The following is a 17,414-nucleotide window of genomic DNA, read 5'->3' as shown; positions in this document are numbered from 1 at the left end:
TTAGAGTCCTGTCCCCCCACCAATAAAAAAACACAAGTTTGTAACAAGACAGTGTGGGAATAAGAAAGGCTTGGGAGCTCTGGAAGATCTGCAATAGCTTTTAACTTTTTTGCAACGATGCTGTTGTAGATGGTGGTGTAGGACTGCCAAGGTTGGTGCTGGGGGTGGGTGCTGCAGTTTTCTGCAGTAAAAAAGGCTGTGATCCAGCAAGCACCTGGTTCTCTTTCAGTCTGGGGATTTGTTCATGGATGTGTGCACCTGCCTAAGATGTGCTGTTTTGGCACAGGGAGAAGGGGAGATATCTGCAGCTCTCTTTGCTTGTGGCTGAGTGGCAGATGGTTGCTTGGATAGCCAGCACGTCAATCCCTTTCCAGCAGTGGGAGAACACAGGCCAGCAGAGTGTGACCTTGTCAGATTTTCTGAGACCTAGCTTTGTGTTGTCTGAAGCTGCAGGTTCTTACTTGTGTTTTTCCTCCTCTGTTTGCTTCAACTGGATCCCAGCCAGAGAAGCTTTGAGTTGAGCAGTCAGCAAGGCTGTCTAATAGATGCAGTGCTATATTTATGTTTTATCTGAGCTATTTGCTGCCCAGCTGAATGTCCCAGCAGGGGAGGGCAGTAGGTCCTCCTGTCTGTGAAGTGTTAGAGATGCAGGACACTTGAAGGTTTGCATGCTCAATAATAGAACTCCTCTCCCGTGACACAGACATCATGGGAATTCACATGTGTATGTGTAGCACTGGTCTATAAGTTCCAGATTAAGGCACGCCGGATTTAATAATGGCAAGGAATTTCTGTAAGCTTTTTAAAAATAGTATTTGGTCTCCGGCCAAGCCCTGCAGGTTGGTGTGGCTGCCCAGAGGTTCACTGAAAAAGTTTTATTTCAAAATTATACAACTGTCATCGTGTGGTACAAGAACAGACAATAAAAGCCACTGGACAACTGCATCCACGTGATGCAGGTTGCTCACACTCTCTGTTGCCTTGCCCTCCCCTTCTCTCCCCCCCCCACCCCATCTTCCATAACGTGGTACAGCATGTGGGTTTCAGTGCGCTGATTCATCGGGTTGTGTCTAGCATACACGCTGGGTTTGAGGCTTCCTCTGCATCTGGGTACGACCTTGTGGGTTCCCTCCTCTGCCCAACAGTCAGGAAAGCAGCTGGGAGTACAAACTAGGAAGAAACTGAGGACAAGAGCTCCCTGTGTGGCTGGCTTGGGTGGGAGTTAGGGCAGACCTGCTTTTCTGCAACTGTCAAACTTGCAAATCTGGAGAAGATGCAGTCAGGTTAAACTTGGAGTTGCAAGTTGTATTTTTTTTTGCTGTATGAGATGCCTGGTAAGATGCAAGAGGTAACAACTTCTCGGTTGTTAATAAATAAGTGGAAACAGTCACATGGATGTTCTGAAAAAAATGCAGTACTGGGCTTGTATGACAGCAATTGCATTGGCAGGAAAACAAAGAAAAGCAATGCAGTCACACTGTCCTTGCTGGTTCCAAGTAGCTGCTGCTAACATGACACCCAGATTTCTCTTACTTCAATAATCTTGTCATGTCTTGCTTTGCAATACGTCTCAGTGCATAGCAAGGCTTATCTGACACATGCTACAATGCTCTTGGCGTTGCATCAGTTATTTAAGTAGGATTAACTGGACAATGTCCATTAATCTGAGGAAGATAGGAAAAACCTCCAAGTTTAGGCTGGAGCAGGCTATGAAACTTGTTAATTATCAGACATAAATACGTATATAATTATAAATACATTTGTTTTTCAGCGTGCCCATATCCAGGTCAGCCAACAGGGAGCTAAAGAAGAGAGAGGAGCTGCAGAAAAGGGACGTTAGGCAGTCAGGTAAAGGAAGCTCTAAAGTTTATATTGATGCAAGTGGAAGTGAGCCTTGGTCCACCTCCTTTCTAGAGGCCAGCAGAGTTGTCCCTTGGTGTGGTACAGGAGCTGATGGGTACCAGCCCTGCTTGTAACTAGGGGAACCTTCACAGTGTAAACTCTTTCACAGCCCTGTGTGCTGACGCAGGAGCACCAGAAGTTCCTCCATTTGCCCGGTTAGTTTAATTGTAGTTGTTGGCCCAAAAGCCACCTCATGATTCTCAGAGAGGCACTTACATTAATTCCACAGTTGTCTCTTTCTAGAAGCCTGTCTCTCTGGTCTCTCTGCTGACATCCCAAAGCCACCTACTGCTGCAGAACGCAGACCAAAGCTGCACCTGGCTCTACAGTAATTTAGCTAAGGAGCTGATGACTTGGTGCTGGTGAGGCATCCATCAGCCATCCAGAGCAGGGTTAGGCAGGACAGAAAGGCACAGCTCCATAGGATTTCAGTTCCTACTTGTTATCAGTGTCTTGTTCTGCTCCCAGTGGTGCACCTGGGGCTGGAGCACAGCATCAGCCCTGGTTTTCTGTTTTGTACCACTTGAGCTAAGCGTACTTTTGCCTTCTGCCACAAGCAAGAAACAACTGCAAAAGAATCAGAGCAGCTTTAGCATGGTGCTCCATAGCACCGAAGCAGGGAAAAAGGAGGCAGAATTAAGTGCACAAAAGCATTAGAGATGGAAGGGTGGAGGGCATGCGCCCTTGCAGGGCTGATGGTTGTAGCAAGGTACTGAGCAGGAGGCTTAATTCTAGTGCAGGGAGGAAGGAGGCATCAGCCCAAACATCTCAACTGAAGAGCTGAGACAACGCGTGCCAGTTCCTGTCCGCTCTTGGTGACTTACTGTGCCAGGCTCCCCTGTTCTCTGGAGGTGGGTTTGTGCAATGGAGTATTTTGGGGGTGAGGTAAAGTGTATGCTGGTTTCTCATCACAATGCACCCTGGTCTGAATAGCACCCATAGTTCGAGAAGGATACAAAATAGTGTTTCCCCTTTTTTGAAATCCCCCCCTAAAAAACACGCAAACCAAAACAAGCTCCGGAAAAAAACTACAACTCATCACGCATCTTGTCTCCTTTGGGCCTCACGAGCCTGCCGATGAAGAGAATGGAGTTGGTTTTGCTGTCCTTGATCATGAAGATGAAGGGGTGGTCAGCATAGAAGAGCTTGGGGTTCCTCATCTCCTCTCGGCCGTAGATGTCAGCATCGTAGGGGTTCCCATCTGTGTCCCATTCAAGAGCAGCGGCATGGAAGACATTGGATAAGTAAAGATCTTTCTTGCCAGAGATCTTTGACAGATCAGCCTTGGTTTTGTCAATGGCTTCTGTCAGGCCCAGGTCAGCCAAGTGTTTCTAGGAAGAGAAGAGAGGTCAGCAACCTTCCCAGACATGACACAGTGCAATCCATTCCATCCACTGTCAGTCTAGATGCTGGAAAAAGGTCATCTAGCCCAGGCAGCCCATTATTCTACTCTTCTCTCTCCCACCCCAAAGAACTGGAAGGCTTAACTGCTTTATTCAAGGACCTCCTTTACCTGAAGGTCATGGCTGACTTCCAGGACGACCTTAGGCAGTGAAATGGCCACAGATCTCTTCTTCATCTTGCTGGCCCAGGTCTTTAGCTGTTCCCTGTTCAGCAGTTTCTCAACCCTCTCCAGAGGCTCCACGTGGTTTGGCATGATAAAGATCATGCTGGAGAGCTTGTGAGCCAGTGGCATCTCTACCACCTGGAGCTTCTCTGCCTCATCGTCATAGTAATTGTAGAGACCTTGAAGTCAGAATCAGAGATAAGAAATGGTGAGATGCAGGGCATGGGCAAAATACCCACAACTTTTTTTGCCAGTTCATCCTGGGCTCCACTGACACTGAGGGAAGAAAGCCTCAGTGCCATTTTGGGAACTGGCCCAGCTTCACTGGAATTGGCAACAACTCCTAATAGTGGTTCTCATTCATGTCATGTGCTAGAATTTGTTCCTAACAGCAAATCTGGATTCTCTCTGCTCAGAGATTGAATCAGCAGAGCAAGCACGCCGTGCTTTGTTCTCGCTCACTCATTGCCCATGAAGCAAAATTATCTTAGAAGCAGTTGGTGCAAAACTGAGCAGCAGCAAGCAAAATTCCACCTGGTCTTGGCATGGGGCACAAGGTTTGCAACTTACCCGTACGATGCATCATTGGAACGCCCACCGTGTAGGAACGGGTCACCATGAAGCCACGGTTGTCCACCATCTTATGATGGAACTTCTCATCCCAGTGAGCTACAGGAGAGAGAAATTCAGCATTTGAGAAAAGGGAGCAGCAAGTAATATCATGCTCTGAAAAACCATATCCTTCCGGTGGACCCAAGATTTGTTTATCTCCCCATTTAGGCCGCTGTATACGGGCTTAAGGTGGGCTTGGGTCACCTATAGCAAGAACTGAAAGCAGCAGCACTTACGCTTGAAGAACATGGCGTTGACGATAAGGGCTCCATCAGTTTTCTCAACATCTTTTGTGACTTCTGGGAGTTTCCCATCCGTGGTCTGGGCCGCCCACTCGTTAATGGATTTCAGGGCGCTCCTCTTGTCCCGAAAGTTGATCTTGGAGTGCTCGTAGTTGTAGTGTTTCTTGCTGTTCTTCACAAACTCATCGACGAAGTTGATGGAGGCAGGGCCGTACAAGCGGTTGCCGATCTTCCAGGTAACGTTGCGGGCCGTGCTGTTGCTCACCTCGTTGAGGAGCTCCGACAGCCCGCTGTGCACGTAGTCATCATTCAGCTTGTCTGCGCTGAGCACGGCCTTGGCTTGGGAGGCAGTCGTGGCCTTGCCCCCAAGGGACACGAGGCCCAGGGAAGAAGCCACGACCACGGGGGACAGCAGGATGTTCTCCATGTTCTTGTCTTTCGCCATGGCGTGGTAGAGGTTGAAGGCCAACGTCGTGCTGCGGTCGGCCAACGTTGTCGCCTTGTCGCTCAGCTTCCTGTCCTCCGAGGGCACGGCCGCTGCGAGGCCGCAGAGAGCGAGCACCAGAAAAATCCACATGGTTTCGGCAGCACCCAACACGTCTGGGGACCTGCTGGGCAGGAAGGGTTCACTGTTAGTGCAGCCCAAGCCTTTCCTGGAGCATTTAGAGACTCTGGGGCTCATCCAGTGAAATCTAGGCCTAGGCTGCAGGAGAATCCGCATCAGTGCTTTGCTTGCGTTGCAATGATCCCAACTCCACACTGGGCCTTCCCTCAAGCAAAGGACCAGGCTGCATCTGAAATGCAGGACCTGAGCATTTTTGAATGAAAGCTTCCTTTCTAACCTCTTTTTACTGTATTATTTTATGTTCACGGTGAATCACAGCATCATGAACACTGGAGCAGACTTCCAAGATTCCCAGCCCACCCCACCGTGCCCAATGACCACATCTCTCAGTGCCACATCCCCACGGTTCTGGAACACCTCCAGTGATGCTGACTCCCCCACTCCCTGGGCAGCCTGTGGCAATACTTGACCACCCTTTCAGAGAAGAAATTTTCCCTAATATCCTCCTTTGTTGGAACTTGAGACCATTACTTTTTATTCTATGTTACAGTCAGTGACTGAAGGAAGGGTGAGGGAATGGGATCGACTGGTATTTCTGCCCCCAGAGCAGCAGCTCAAACCTCTGCACTGGTCAGAAAAAGCTAAAAGTGGGATGTTTCTGCTGCCCAAGGGCCATGTAGCACAGTGCCAGCCCATCCTGGGGCTAATTTATGGCGAGGGTTCTTTTCCCTGGGGACCCTCACAGAACCCAGTGCTCAGCTTTTTGGTCGCTAGATGGAGCACATGAGCTTCCCACGAGTCAGATGGGCCCTCAGAATCTCACTATTTTTAAGGTTGGAGAAGACTGCTAAGATCATCTAGTCCAACCCCTCCCCCACAGTGCCCACTGACCACGTCCCTCAGTGCCACATCCCCACGGTTCTGTAACACTTCTGGGGACGGTGACCCCCCCAGCTCTCTGGGCAGCCTCTGCCAGTGCCTGACCAGCAGATCCGAGGCTGGCTGTGCAGCTCTTGGTTTTGCCTGCTCGGCTCTGCTAGGGAGTCAGCAAACAGAGGGAGGTGCTGAACCCCCACTTTCCTCCTCCTTAGCATGGATGTGCATCAGATGGATGCATCTCGACGTAAGTGCACATCCCCATTGAGGTCTCCGAGCTAAAACACATCCTCAGCCTGACCAATCCTAAACGCTGGGCCTGAAAGCTCTTTGGAACACAGCTCCAAATGAATGCACGTGTCCTCCAGTGGGTTGTTTGGCCTCCCTCTCTACTGAGTGGGCAGCAAAATGTATTTGCAATGAGCAACCATCTGCCTACACCCCGTCTCTAGCTCGACCTTTCCTGCCTCCCAGCTTTACAGTGCTCACAGCCAAGCTTGCTGATGGCACGCTCCCAGCCCTTAAATTCCAATTTCGTGCCCAAAGCCAGCTTTCCCAGCCCGGTGCATCACACGCAGGGCTGCCGTGGGGCTGCATCCCCTGGTCCTGTCCTCACACCCTGCTTAGGACCATCCCAGTACACACGGGGATGAGAACACAGCGGTTTCAGGGTTAAAGCAAAGCGAGCAGGAAGCGAAGGGCCCGCTGGGATTACATATGGAAGGAAGCACGCACGCACATAGCCCGAAGCAAAGAGAGTGCGCAGTTGCACCGGGAACCCATTGCCAGCATGGGAGTTACGTAGCAATTTATATCCTAAAGGCCTTTTGGGAGCAAGCCTTCTGTTGGAGGGAAGTGCTGCCCCAAAGCCACAGTTTGAGCAAAGGGCTCAGAACTGCTCTTGACGCACTTGAAGGTGCACGTAACATCGGGCGGGCATTTAAAATTGGACGGTATTTCTTTTCTTTTTTGCCCCCTTTTCTTTCTAAAGATACCTTGAAACTGTTTCATAGTGAGGTCAACGTTTGCCTTGTTCATTCTGAAAGAAAACAGATACAGGGAGTAGTTCTCTTGCGAGCAACCCGCTGCCCACACCGCTTACATCCTCAGCTTAAAAACGCTTCATTTCTTCAGAAAATGGCAAAAAAAAAAAAAAAAAAAAAATCGGCCTGGGGCATTGGGCTGTGATGAATGACGCAGCCCACAGCGGCGAGATGGAGAAATTTCTCCTCTTCTTCGATGAGGAGTGAGATGATGGGTGAATTGATAACCCAGGGTTGAGATAGGTCCAGATAGCAGTGGTGGAATGTGCAACCGACTGCATCCTCTCTTGCAGCCCTCCAGCCCAGCCCTACGAGGGGACGCCCCGTGCCAGCGTGGCATCCCGCATCGCTCCGCGGGGCTCTCGGGGACCGGCCAGGACCAGGACTTTGGAGCAAATGCCATTATTTCTGCGCCGGCAGGAGGAGGTGAGGCTTTGTTAAGGCAGGCAGAGGGACGAGGTTAGTAGTCTTATGCTGAGCGCTGGTCCCCTAGGTCCCCAAGGCTGGGCAGGAGCTGGAGGCTTTCTCCAGCCTCAGACCAAGCTGGCGCTTCCATAATTCCCTTCTTCTCCCCCCACAAAAAAGCTTCTCCTGGGTTCAGCTACACTGCAGTCACCTCTAGCGAAGTGGTGGGGATCTTTTAATGCTTTCCCTTTGGCACAGCTGGGCAAAACAGCTCATGGGGCACCGCATCCCCAAAACCCACCCACATTCCCCCCAATCCACCTCCATGCAAGCCCTCACCCCCCAACCCCCTCCGCTCCCCATACCCCTGCCCTATGGGGCCAGCCAGCAGCAGGCAGCCCCCAAATAACAACCTGCATCCCCCTCCCTTGGCAGTGGGGGTGCCCCAGGGCTCCCCCCCCTCTTTTACCTTCAGAGCAGTTCGGGATCAGGGCTCAGTTCCCCTGTGCACCTCCCAGACCCGAGGAGGGGGTATATAAGGGGCCGGCAAGAAACTTCTGGAAGTTGGGAAAAACCTCTCAAAAAAAAAAAATCCAGCCTGGGGAGGGAGAGAGGAAGGGGAGGATCCGAGTAAGCTCTCCCGGCCTCCCACCAATGGCAGGGAGCGGGCGGCCCTGCTGCTGGAAACGGGGGGGTCTGGGGGGCTGGGGGAGAGCCTGAGCCCTAATGGGGCTCCTGCATTGATACGGGGTTCTGGAACAGCTTGTTGGGTGCCCCCAGCGCCCTCCCCCCCTCCCCCAGTGATTGTTGGTGCATGAGGAGGGGGATCAACAGGTTTTTTTGCAGGGCGTCATTACTCGGGTGCGGAGTGTCACTGCTCTTCTTGCAGGGTGTCATGCTCCCTGGCATTTAAGGGTGCTGCAGCGGGCTCTGCCCAGTGGACCAGCCGTGGCCACAGGCAGCAGAGGTTTAACGTCTAACTTCACTTTTGAGCCACATTTTGCCTTCTGAAATGTCCCCAAGGAGACCTGCATGTGCTCTGCAGGGACCTGATGGCCAATCTGCAGGTTTCTCTGTAGCCCAGTTTTCCTTATCATACCATATCCCACAGACACTGCATCTCCATCCATCTCCCCACCTGCATTAACCCCCCCATCTCCTTTTCCGCAGCAGCAGGGCTGAATCCCGTTACCCATCGCATCTCCCACGCTTCCAGACCTCACCTGCCCCGTAGGTTAGCAGGTTTCTTGGTGTCTATTCTTCATAATAACACGAACCTGATGTTGAAATCCTAATTCCCAGCGGTTATTCTGCTGTTTGGAAAGGGGTCGTCTTCGGTTGGTGTGTTACAACAGCAAATCTTCACAGCCCCAAAATAATATGGAAAGAGTTAAGCCGTGGACAGCCAGTGTCAGGCTGGTGGAGAGCATCTCCAGCAAGGAATGTGCCCTGGAGAAGCTTCTCTGCTGAGTCACAAGAATTGAACTCCACTTGGTTTCACCCCTTGTCTCATTTTTAAGCCAGTGTGGGATGGTTTTTTTCCAGTGGCAATCTGGCAGCCCCACAGGGGCACAGCGATATTCTAGGTCGCATCCAGTAATCAAACAGCGTGCTCATTGATAAGCACCACGTCACCAGGAGGATGCTGCATCCCTGTGTTGTGTAGCTGAGGTCTATGTTTCCCTTTGCTTCTAATCATGGTATCGTAGAATGACAGAGTAACAGACTGGTTTGGGTTGGAAGGGACCTTAAAGGCCACCCAACCCCATCCCTCCATGGGCAGGGACGCTGGGTGCCCAGGGCTCCATCCATGGCCATGAACACTTCCAGGGATGGGGCACCCACAGCTCTGGGCAGCAGTGCCCTCTGCATGAAGAATTTCCCCCCAATAATGCTGGGTTTGGCTCTGCAAATTGCCCTCAGAAGACAAATGTCTCAGCATCTTGCTACCTCTTGTAGAAAAGAGCCTCCAGTCTACTTCCCGCAGCTCTGTTCTGCAAGCACCTCGTGCTGGAATCAACTTCTCTTCCCACTTTCCACCCCCTCACATCGCATCACTCCACCACTTCCAGAAAGCAGCACCAAGAGCCCCCCTTGTACAAACTTTTCCCCCAGCTGCGATTCACCAGCTCTGATTGCAACCCAGGACGTGTGTTCCTCTGACCGTGCTGCTCACAGCACGCTTTGCAGCAACGAGAACGTGATAACAGCAGCAGCAGATAGCGGGTTCATTCTGCTCACCAGCTGTTTGCTTCTGGCTGAGAGAAGGCCCTTCCCAACACCCTTTAGTACAGCTGAATGGATCCACGCGGTGCTGTTTGCACAAGAGCTGTGCTAGGGGAAAAGTGCCAAAGGTCCCGCTCACTGGGCAACGTTTTGGGTGCCAAGCTGGAAGTCCTTTCTGGCTTTATGTGATGGTTTTATTTATTTTTCAGCGAGGTGCACGTGCAGAAATGCCTGAACAAACTGCATTTCCAGCTGGCGGCTTCCCTGGGCGTTGTGCATCCAGGCAGGTACCTTAGCTCAGATCTTCCATGCCTCGGGGTTTAGGGACACAGTCAGTGGGCATGGGTTGGGGTTGGACTTGGGGATCTTGGAGTCTTTTCAGTGATAATGACCTCATGGTGGTGATGCTTGGAGACTGGCTTCCTTCTGGGAGGGACCCAGGGGGAGAGAGGGTTCTGCAGCACCTTGAGCATCGTGTTGTTGCACACCAGTACACACTTGGAATAATTCTCTTCGGAGTTGAATTCTTGGATTTGGATCAGTGTGTGTCCCCGGGGTTTTTATGGCACAATCTTTGCTTTATTACTATGGAGCGAAGGAATAGAATTTGCCGGTTGCAAGCAGTCAATCCACAGGTGAAGTGGTGCTGATCTGGACCAGCTGAGAAACCAGAAGAGCTCCTTCAAGCTGCCAGCAGCAGCTGCTTTCCTCTGCCAGGTTTTGGATTGCTCCACCTTCCAACCCTTCTGTCTCATCACTTCCCAGGTAAGGATGTCTTTTTTTTTTTGTCCTTCCCAGTAAAATTTAAAATAAATTGTAAAGCTTTTCATCCTTCTCAAGCACTAAACTCCTTTGACAGAGTACTTATAACGGACTTGCCTCCGTAAGGGGAGTGTGGAGTTGAATAAAATTAGTTCTTTGTGACTGAGGACAGGCAGCCAGCACAAACCTTTGCCTGATTTCCCCCCCTACTATTCTCCCGATTCGTGCTGTCATTAATTGCCCTGCACTCCAAATGTATCCCCCCAGACAACGCAATCCTGGATGCGCTGCTCTCAGATAACCCCACTCAATCCTGTGTACATGCAAAAAAGGAGCGCGTTCTCCCCAAATCCTGGTCGGGATCCTATTTTCCAGGGCAAAAACAGTGGGAATGGGGCTGATCTGCCCGGCGGGGGGATATTTCTGCTGCCATCAAATGCTTTCCGAGCTCAGCCGGGCTCAGAGGCGCTCCCTGCCCCCACAGTGCCACGTAGGAGATCCGAAGGCGGTGGGATGGGAGAGGAGCAGGGGGGGGGAGCGATGCTGGGAGTTGCCTTCTTCCGTCTTCTCCGCTCCGTAATGAAAGGCCCGGCTGCCAAAAGGCACAGCTCCTCCCCTCCCGCCGGCCCGCGTGGATTTCTTTGGAACAGCAGAGCTATTTCCAGCGTGGTTGTGCCCCTAGGGATGGAAAGGCTTCGTTTAAGGATCTACCAAGGGCTGCAGTGATGCCTCAGCACCGCTGTTGCTGCAGAGGTGCAGTCTGTGATCGCTGGCGGTAGCGCGTGTTCTCTTCCTCCCAGTGAGTGTAGTACAAGAATATAATCGTAAGCAGGGATTTGTGGAGCTCCTCAGGTTCTTCCGTCAGAAGCGTTTTAACATGCACTGCAGTAATGCCCCTGAGTCGTTTAATTTTGATGTTTCAGTTACTTCTTGCAACAGTTCTGACCCTAAAGTCTTAACAGTTTTGTTAACCCATTAACAAATGGGTCAGTGCGATGCTTCGCTTAATTATGATTCCATCGTTAGCTCAGTTTCTCTGCTAAACTCTTGCTGGTAGTATCAATTGAATGCATGGACACTAGATTTACCCAGATTTTGTATGTACCTATTGGATGTATATAATGGCCAAACACACTTTAGTCCACTGACTTGGAAATAAGGCATGGCCAGTGTTGTTGTACTAAGGGCCATGGTTTAGTGGGGAAATATTGGTGGTGGGTGGATGGTTGGACTGGATGACCTTGGAGGTCTTTTCCAACCTTGGTGATTCTATGATAATGCATATGGAGCAAAAAAAATCATACAGAGCAATCAAATCACAGAATGGTTTGGGTTGGAAGGGGCCTTTAAGATCATCTAAATGTTTGCACATCTGAAGAACAAACTGAAGAGCAGAAGCCACGTCCCATGGCTGTAAGTGTCCTGTGCAAAATCCTAGCTCCCAGTGAGCTGCAGAAGATGCTTTGTTCAGGTGCTTGGGTCCAGTCAGTAACAAAATGATCATAAAGAACAAGAATCTTGTGGTAGGGATCTGAGCCTACGCACCCCGATAAACAAGATGGGGATTTATTGCATCAGAACTGCAGTCCCTGGGGTGGGGGCTGGAAGGATCCGGGTGGTGCTGGGAGTCCTGCCCCCAGCCCTGCAGCCGTAACGCGAATGGGAGAATGCTGCCGTGATTGGCTGGCCTGGCTTTTGTAAAGCAGTGTTACTGATTCACTCAGTGATAAATCACAGGAACGGTGTCGTCCTGCAACAGCAAGTGAAACCAGACCCTGCTGTTTGGACAGAACTTTTGAAATATAAACTCCTGCAGCTTTGTACGTTTACCCGTTCTTGTAGGCTGCGGTGACCTGGGACACTCTCACCCTTCTTTTTCCATATTAGAGTCTGGCATCTTCTAAGCTGCCATGAGACAGTGCTGGTGAAGGATTTCTGCTTTCCAGGAGCAAGCAAGGCTGGCAAGGAAGAACATTTCTTGAGGAGATACTGAGTCCCTTCGGGTACCTCTCGGCTTTAATGGGGCTGGGGGTTAAAGCTGTTCACTAATCCCACAGTTAAGAGCATGGAGCTGGGTCGGAGGCAACAGGAGGTCATTTTAAAGCAGGTCCCAGGCAGTGCTTACTCATAGAAACACAGAATCATTAAAGTTGGAAGAGACCTCTAAGATCAAGCCCACCCCCACCATGCCCACTGGCCGTGTCTCTCAGTGCCAAAACTCCATGGTTCTGCAACACCTGCAGTGACTGCACCATTTCCCTGAGCAGCCTGTGCCACTGCTTGGCCAAGTGCTTAACCAGCCTCGATCAGGCTCCCCTTCCCCTTGTCACCCAGCCTCAGTTTCTGTTTGGGATTGCCCTGACCCGGGTGTATCTGATCTCCCTGCAGAGGATGCAGCAAGCCTGGGGCACTGCTTGATGCGTGGCTTGTTCCTAAAACCGCGTGTCCCTGCGGCGTGACGTGGTGACAGCATTATCACCTCTGCTTGTGATTGAGCAGTGTGGATGCTCCTCCACCTTTGCACTGCTTCTCCTGCCCACTCCTGGGCATTGTTTTTGGAGCAGGGGTGGGTGGAGAAGCTGCCCCAGCCTTAAAGAATCCCTCCTGGACCAGCTCAAACCTTCCCACACCAGTTCAGCTCTCCCCAGACCATTTCTCAGACTTTCCCAGAGCAGCGTTACCACTGATTATCTGAGGCTGCTGAGGAGCTTGCATGTATCTCAATTTCATCAGCAAAACCTCTCCCAAACCAGAGCACATGGATCTGGATGGAGCCTGGAAGCAGCCGTGGCTGCTGCAGCATTGCAGCCCTTCTGTGATTTTTCCCCCTCTTTGGCTTGCAGCCGTGCCCAGCTCCTGTTTTGGCTGGGGCTGGGAGGGAGCAGCTTTGTCTGAGCGGACAGCACACAAAGGAGGGCAGCGAAGCTGAAAGGCTGAGAGTCCCGTGGATGCATGGCCTGGCCTGTCTGGTTTGTAGCAGCAATGAGCAAAGCTCATTTCTGTTAACCCTGGAGCTGGACCAGTGGGATGCAGCCACCCAGCAGCAAGAGGAAGCTGCCTTGGCCTTCTGGGAGGTGTTGGGATGGGCTTACATGCCCTAAAAGTGCAAGTTCTGGCCCTGTGGATGCACACATCCTCTGCTTTGGAACGGTCAGCGAAAGCTCCTTCAGTAAATGTGGTGGAGGAGAACGAGGAGGAGAAAAACAAGTGATTGCCCCGGAGGAGGTCACGCACCCGTGATTATGGCAGGAATGTTGCGATGCACACGCAGGGCAGGACAGGCCAGCGAGGCCCCAGCTGCTGCTTTACCGCGGGGCAGAGAGGAGAGAAACTCCCTTGATCCCGCTTTGTAATCCCTGTTTAATGCCCCAGAGAAAAGTTCAAAATCCACAGGGTTCCCTGCCAGCACGTTGAGGAGGGTGGGAAATTCCTCTGGTGCTCTGGGATGGAAAGGGCGGCACTGGGGCGGACCCAAACCTGTCCTGTGCAATGGGGAAAAGAATAAAAAGAAAGGATAAAAGTGATTTCCTTGGGGGTGCCTGCAGCTCAGGGCTGGGTTTGCCTTCCAGGGAGCACCCCTCAGGTCCCACGCTTTGATTTGAGGCCAAGGCAAACCCAATCATGGACTCACAGAACCACCAAGGTTGGAAAAGACCTCCAGGATCATCCAGTCCAACTGTCCACCTTCCACCAGTATTTCCATACTAAATCATGTCCCTCAGTACAACATCTGTGTGTTTCCTGAACACCTCCAGGGATGGTGACTCCCTCACCTTCTTGGGCAGCCTCTTCCAGTTCCCAACAGGACTTCCCTTTCCAGCTGTTTGTGCTCCTCATCCCTCCCTTCTACAAGGAAACTAATGAAAAATTGCAAGCAAGCAATTCAATTTTCAGCTGCATCAGCCCCACAAACACCAGGTCCACCTCTTGGCTGCAGGAGCCGGGTGAGATCCATGCTTTGGGATGCTGTGGCCTCAGTTTCCCCATTGACAGCTCCTCCTCGGCTGCTCCTGGCTGCCTGTTTTCAAGGAGGAATGGGAAGGCTTCAAGTTCTCTGCCTCTGCTTCAAATTGGGCTGAAGCTGTCAAAGTACAGCCCCACATTGCCCTCCCCTCCCCTGTGGCACAGCAACATTTCAGGCCTCTTAGGAGGACACGAGATGTAAAAGAAAACCATTTCTTCTGGAGGAGGAACGCCCCTAAAGCTGATCCTGCTTGGAGAGAAATCTCCCGCCAGCCAATCTGCAGCTTCCAGCACAGCTCTGGGGCGGGCTCAGTGCATGCACACGTGTGCACATGTGTAAGCATGCAGTTTGCACAACTGCGTGTGTCACCATCGCAAAGGCAGCCTGGTTTGGGCCCCAGGATTCTTACTGGTGTCCCTGGAAGTGGCTGGCTTGTTAGACATTGGGTTTGCTGAACTGCAGAACGCTGACGCTTGGGATGGTGATGGGATAGGGGGTGAATGCAGGGCAGGGCTGGGGCTGTGTTGTGCACTTTTTGGGGCCCTAAGAGGGGAGGGAGGGATGAATCCAAGGAAAGACAGACTCGGGGCTCGGCAGCCCCTGCACTGGGCAGCAATCCAACAGGAACAAACAGCACGAACACTGCTCGTCGCCCACGTGCTGCGGATATGTAAGCAGAGGGACGTTTAGGAGGGGTCTTGGCAGCCTGAAGTTTGCTCTTATGCAAACAGTGGACAATCTGCCCAGAGAGATACAGCAGGGGAGGGGGCTTCATCCTGCCCAGGGACCCCAGCTCATGCCATGTCCCCAGTGCTGGCCTGGTGGGACCCAAACCACTTGTGTCCTTTGAGCTGCTGGAGCTTTGCTTGCGGTGACACTATGCACCCACATCAAATGTCACACTATAGTACAGAGCCACAGAATATCTGGGGTTGGAAAGGACACCCATGGACCATTGAATCCAGCTCCTGGCTCCACACAGCACCACCCAAACCCAAACCCTATGGCCAAGAGCAGCATCTCAATGCTCCATGAGCTCCGGCAGCTCAGGGCCGTGCCCACCGCCCACTAGGGCAGAACCTTCTCCAAGCACCCAACCAGTGGGGTCCTTTCACCTGGACGTGGAGCTGAGTCCAAATTCAGCCAAATTAAGAGCCTGGTGGCAGTTGTGGAGGTGGGGGATTGGGTGGTGGTGGGTTGAGGGTGCGTTGGTGCTGAATGGAGCTCAGCACTGCGGAGCGTCTGTGCTCTCTGCGTCCAAAGAGTGCTTGGTGTCAATGAGGGTTGCCCAGCTGAGCTAAAATCGGCATTTCTGAGCTTCTTAGTGCTTTTTGCAACTTCAGAAATATTTTTGAAGTCAGTTTGCAGCGCGTGATAGATGCGTAGCATCGCGTAATATTTAAAGCATTCAGCAATACATTTCTCTCTGTCCCTGCATCCCAGAATACTGTTTCTGCATGCGGGACCCTTATCAAAAAAGGACATCTTTCACACGTCCCTGCTCACCAAACCCCCATACGACGTCTATGCCTGTTGCAAATACACCGGCAGAGAGCTCCTGCACGGATCTGAAGGGAAAGCCTGGCTGAAAAGCAGCAGTGGGCAGGATTGCTGGAAAATTCAAGGAGCCCACATGATGCAACCCTGACGCATTCTTGCAGAGCGACGTCGGCGATTGTCATCTGTGAGCGTTTTGCTCTGGATGTGAAGGGGCTGCACCTCCACGTTAACGACTTTTCCAGGGTTGGATCTGCATCCCAGCACAGCTCCGGGGTTGGTGGCAAAAGCCACTGCAAGATTTCCATTTTTCTTCCTTTATTACTTGCAGAGAGGAATGCTGCCGGTCGTCCAGTGAACCTTCCTCTGCTTCCCATCGTGGAATTAACCCCAGCTGCCTGCAGCCTTTGCCAAAAGCACAAAAATGCCTCCAAATGCAAACGTTTCTTTGCTTTTTCTTTGCAAATCGCCCTGCGGCCACTGGATGCAGCAAGTCTTGCAAAGCACGTGGCCAAGCCTTGTTGTGTTCAGCTGTCCTGGCAGCGCGAGCCTTGGCAAGTACCTGTTCCTAGAGTTCAGTTTGGCCACTGCAGGGAAATACACCCTGGCTTTTCTCTCCTTCCCCATGTCAGAGCAGAGACCAGGGGTTATATTCATTCACAACATACCGATGGAGATGCAGCTCTGTTGCTAGCAGAAGCGTTGAACCTAGGAAGGTTTCCCATCTTCCCAAGCGGGCCCTGAAGCTCATGAGACTCTCAGGCTCTTGGATATATGTGGCTGCAGGAAGAGTGACAAAGGCAGCTCGTGGAGACAGCCACAGCCACGCGGGGCTCAGCAGCTGTGAGCTGGAACGTCTGACTCATCACACAGCAAGGTCTGCAGCTGCAGATTTCCGGCTTTTGTGAAGCTAAGCGAGGCTGATGGGCTTAAGGGCTGGGGAAACTGAGGCACAGAATTCAGGGCTGGGGAAGAGCAGAAGCTAGGTGTCCTGTGCTGTGAGACCTGTGCTGGTTTGTGCTGCATCCCTTCTCCAAAAGGATGCTGAGTGCTTTATAGGGAGCCACAGAGGCATCTCCTCCATCCATCCACGGATCTGGCAGGCTGTGTGGTCCCTGACAGCCACAGAGCAGCTTCTGCATCTCATCTTCTCTCCCACTTCTGGTCAATAAACCCCAGGCAGGGACAGACTCCCACTTTGTGTTTTGCAGCACCGCAGGACCACAATCAATGCCCCTTCTCCAATGTGAACGCCCGGCCTTTGCTTCAAGCCTTTTCCACCTCCACCTCTGAAGCTGCCGGGCAGCAGCACAGCTCGTGCTCCTGGCCAACGCACAGCAAATGAAACCTCCCTTACATTGCACTCCCTTACAAGCTGTTTCAAAGCCCGGAGGAGGCGTCGGCGCGGATGGACTCGGGTTTTGCACACAAGGTCTCTTGTTCAGCACGGAGCAGAGGTGGCTGGGAAGGCAGGGGAGAGGTGCGCTGGGAGGAGGAGGTGAATGGGGACCATTGTCTCACCCCTGATCACCTCCAGGGGAACGCTGAGTGTTTGCCAGCCCTGCACAAACGGAGCCCGTCTTTCGAAACTGTTTGCACTTCTGGGCCCCGTTGGCTTCCAGGACAAGTCTCGTATCCCCCCATAATCACTCCTGGTTCGAATCCGAGGAGAACGATGTGGTTAAAAGATAACGTGTGAATTGAAGGCTCTCAGACCCACCCTCCTCCTCTCCCGCGTGGTTCTGGCTCGGCC

General features: G+C 52.0%; 2 protein-coding genes across 6 annotated transcripts in view; one reads left to right on the top strand and one right to left on the bottom strand.

The window, feature by feature from the left end:
* SERPINH1 (serpin family H member 1) lies at nt 800-7,834 on the bottom strand. 4 transcript variants are annotated; one of them, XM_021384107.1, is made up of 6 exons: nt 7,682-7,818; nt 6,760-6,803; nt 4,318-4,934; nt 4,040-4,138; nt 3,416-3,648; nt 800-3,233 (listed from the first exon to the last, which is right to left on the bottom strand). In XM_021384107.1, exons 3-6 carry the CDS (start codon nt 4,898-4,900, stop codon nt 2,931-2,933), a joined length of 1,218 nt encoding a protein of 405 aa, XP_021239782.1. In that variant the 5' UTR covers nt 4,901-4,934; nt 6,760-6,803; nt 7,682-7,818; the 3' UTR covers nt 800-2,930. The 4 variants fall into 4 exon arrangements, with proteins under 4 accessions (XP_021239782.1, XP_021239783.1, XP_021239780.1 ...); XM_021384108.1 differs by having other exon boundaries at nt 4,318-4,931; XM_021384105.1 differs by lacking the exon at nt 6,760-6,803 and having other exon boundaries at nt 4,318-4,931; nt 7,682-7,834.
* LOC110392127 (glycerophosphodiester phosphodiesterase domain-containing protein 5) overlaps nt 5,832-17,414 on the top strand; it is a 196,220-nt gene continuing 184,637 nt past the window's right edge. Inside the window, exons 1-4 of one of the 2 annotated variants that reach the window (XM_021384098.1) lie at nt 5,832-6,717; nt 7,101-7,233; nt 9,648-9,725; nt 10,074-10,203. The gene's annotated coding sequence lies outside the window, so the exon portion shown is untranslated. Of the gene's footprint in view, nt 6,718-7,089; nt 7,234-9,647; nt 10,204-17,414 lie in introns of those variants that run through there. The other variant, XM_021384099.1, reaches the window with a different exon arrangement.

This window comes from Numida meleagris, chromosome 1 (assembly GCF_002078875.1).
Source record: "Numida meleagris isolate 19003 breed g44 Domestic line chromosome 1, NumMel1.0, whole genome shotgun sequence".
Lineage (NCBI taxonomy): Eukaryota > Metazoa > Chordata > Aves > Galliformes > Numididae > Numida > Numida meleagris.
The sequence above is the reverse complement of the archived record's forward strand: the minus strand, read 5'-3'. Positions and strand labels throughout refer to the sequence as shown.

What these genes read in the sequence shown, in the direction of transcription:
- SERPINH1 (XM_021384105.1), bottom strand. Translation starts at nt 4,900, where the DNA reads ATGTGGATTTTTCTGGTGCTCGCTCTCTGCGGCCTCGCAGCGGCCGTG. An exon ending in TCCAATGATGCATCGTACGG is followed by an intron (nt 3,649 to 4,039) that starts GTAAGTTGCAAA and finishes TCTGACTTCAAG; the next exon opens with GTCTCTACAATTACTATGAC. An exon ending in AAGTCAGCCATGACCTTCAG is followed by an intron (nt 3,234 to 3,415) that starts GTAAAGGAGGTC and finishes TTCTCTTCCTAG; the next exon opens with AAACACTTGGCTGACCTGGG.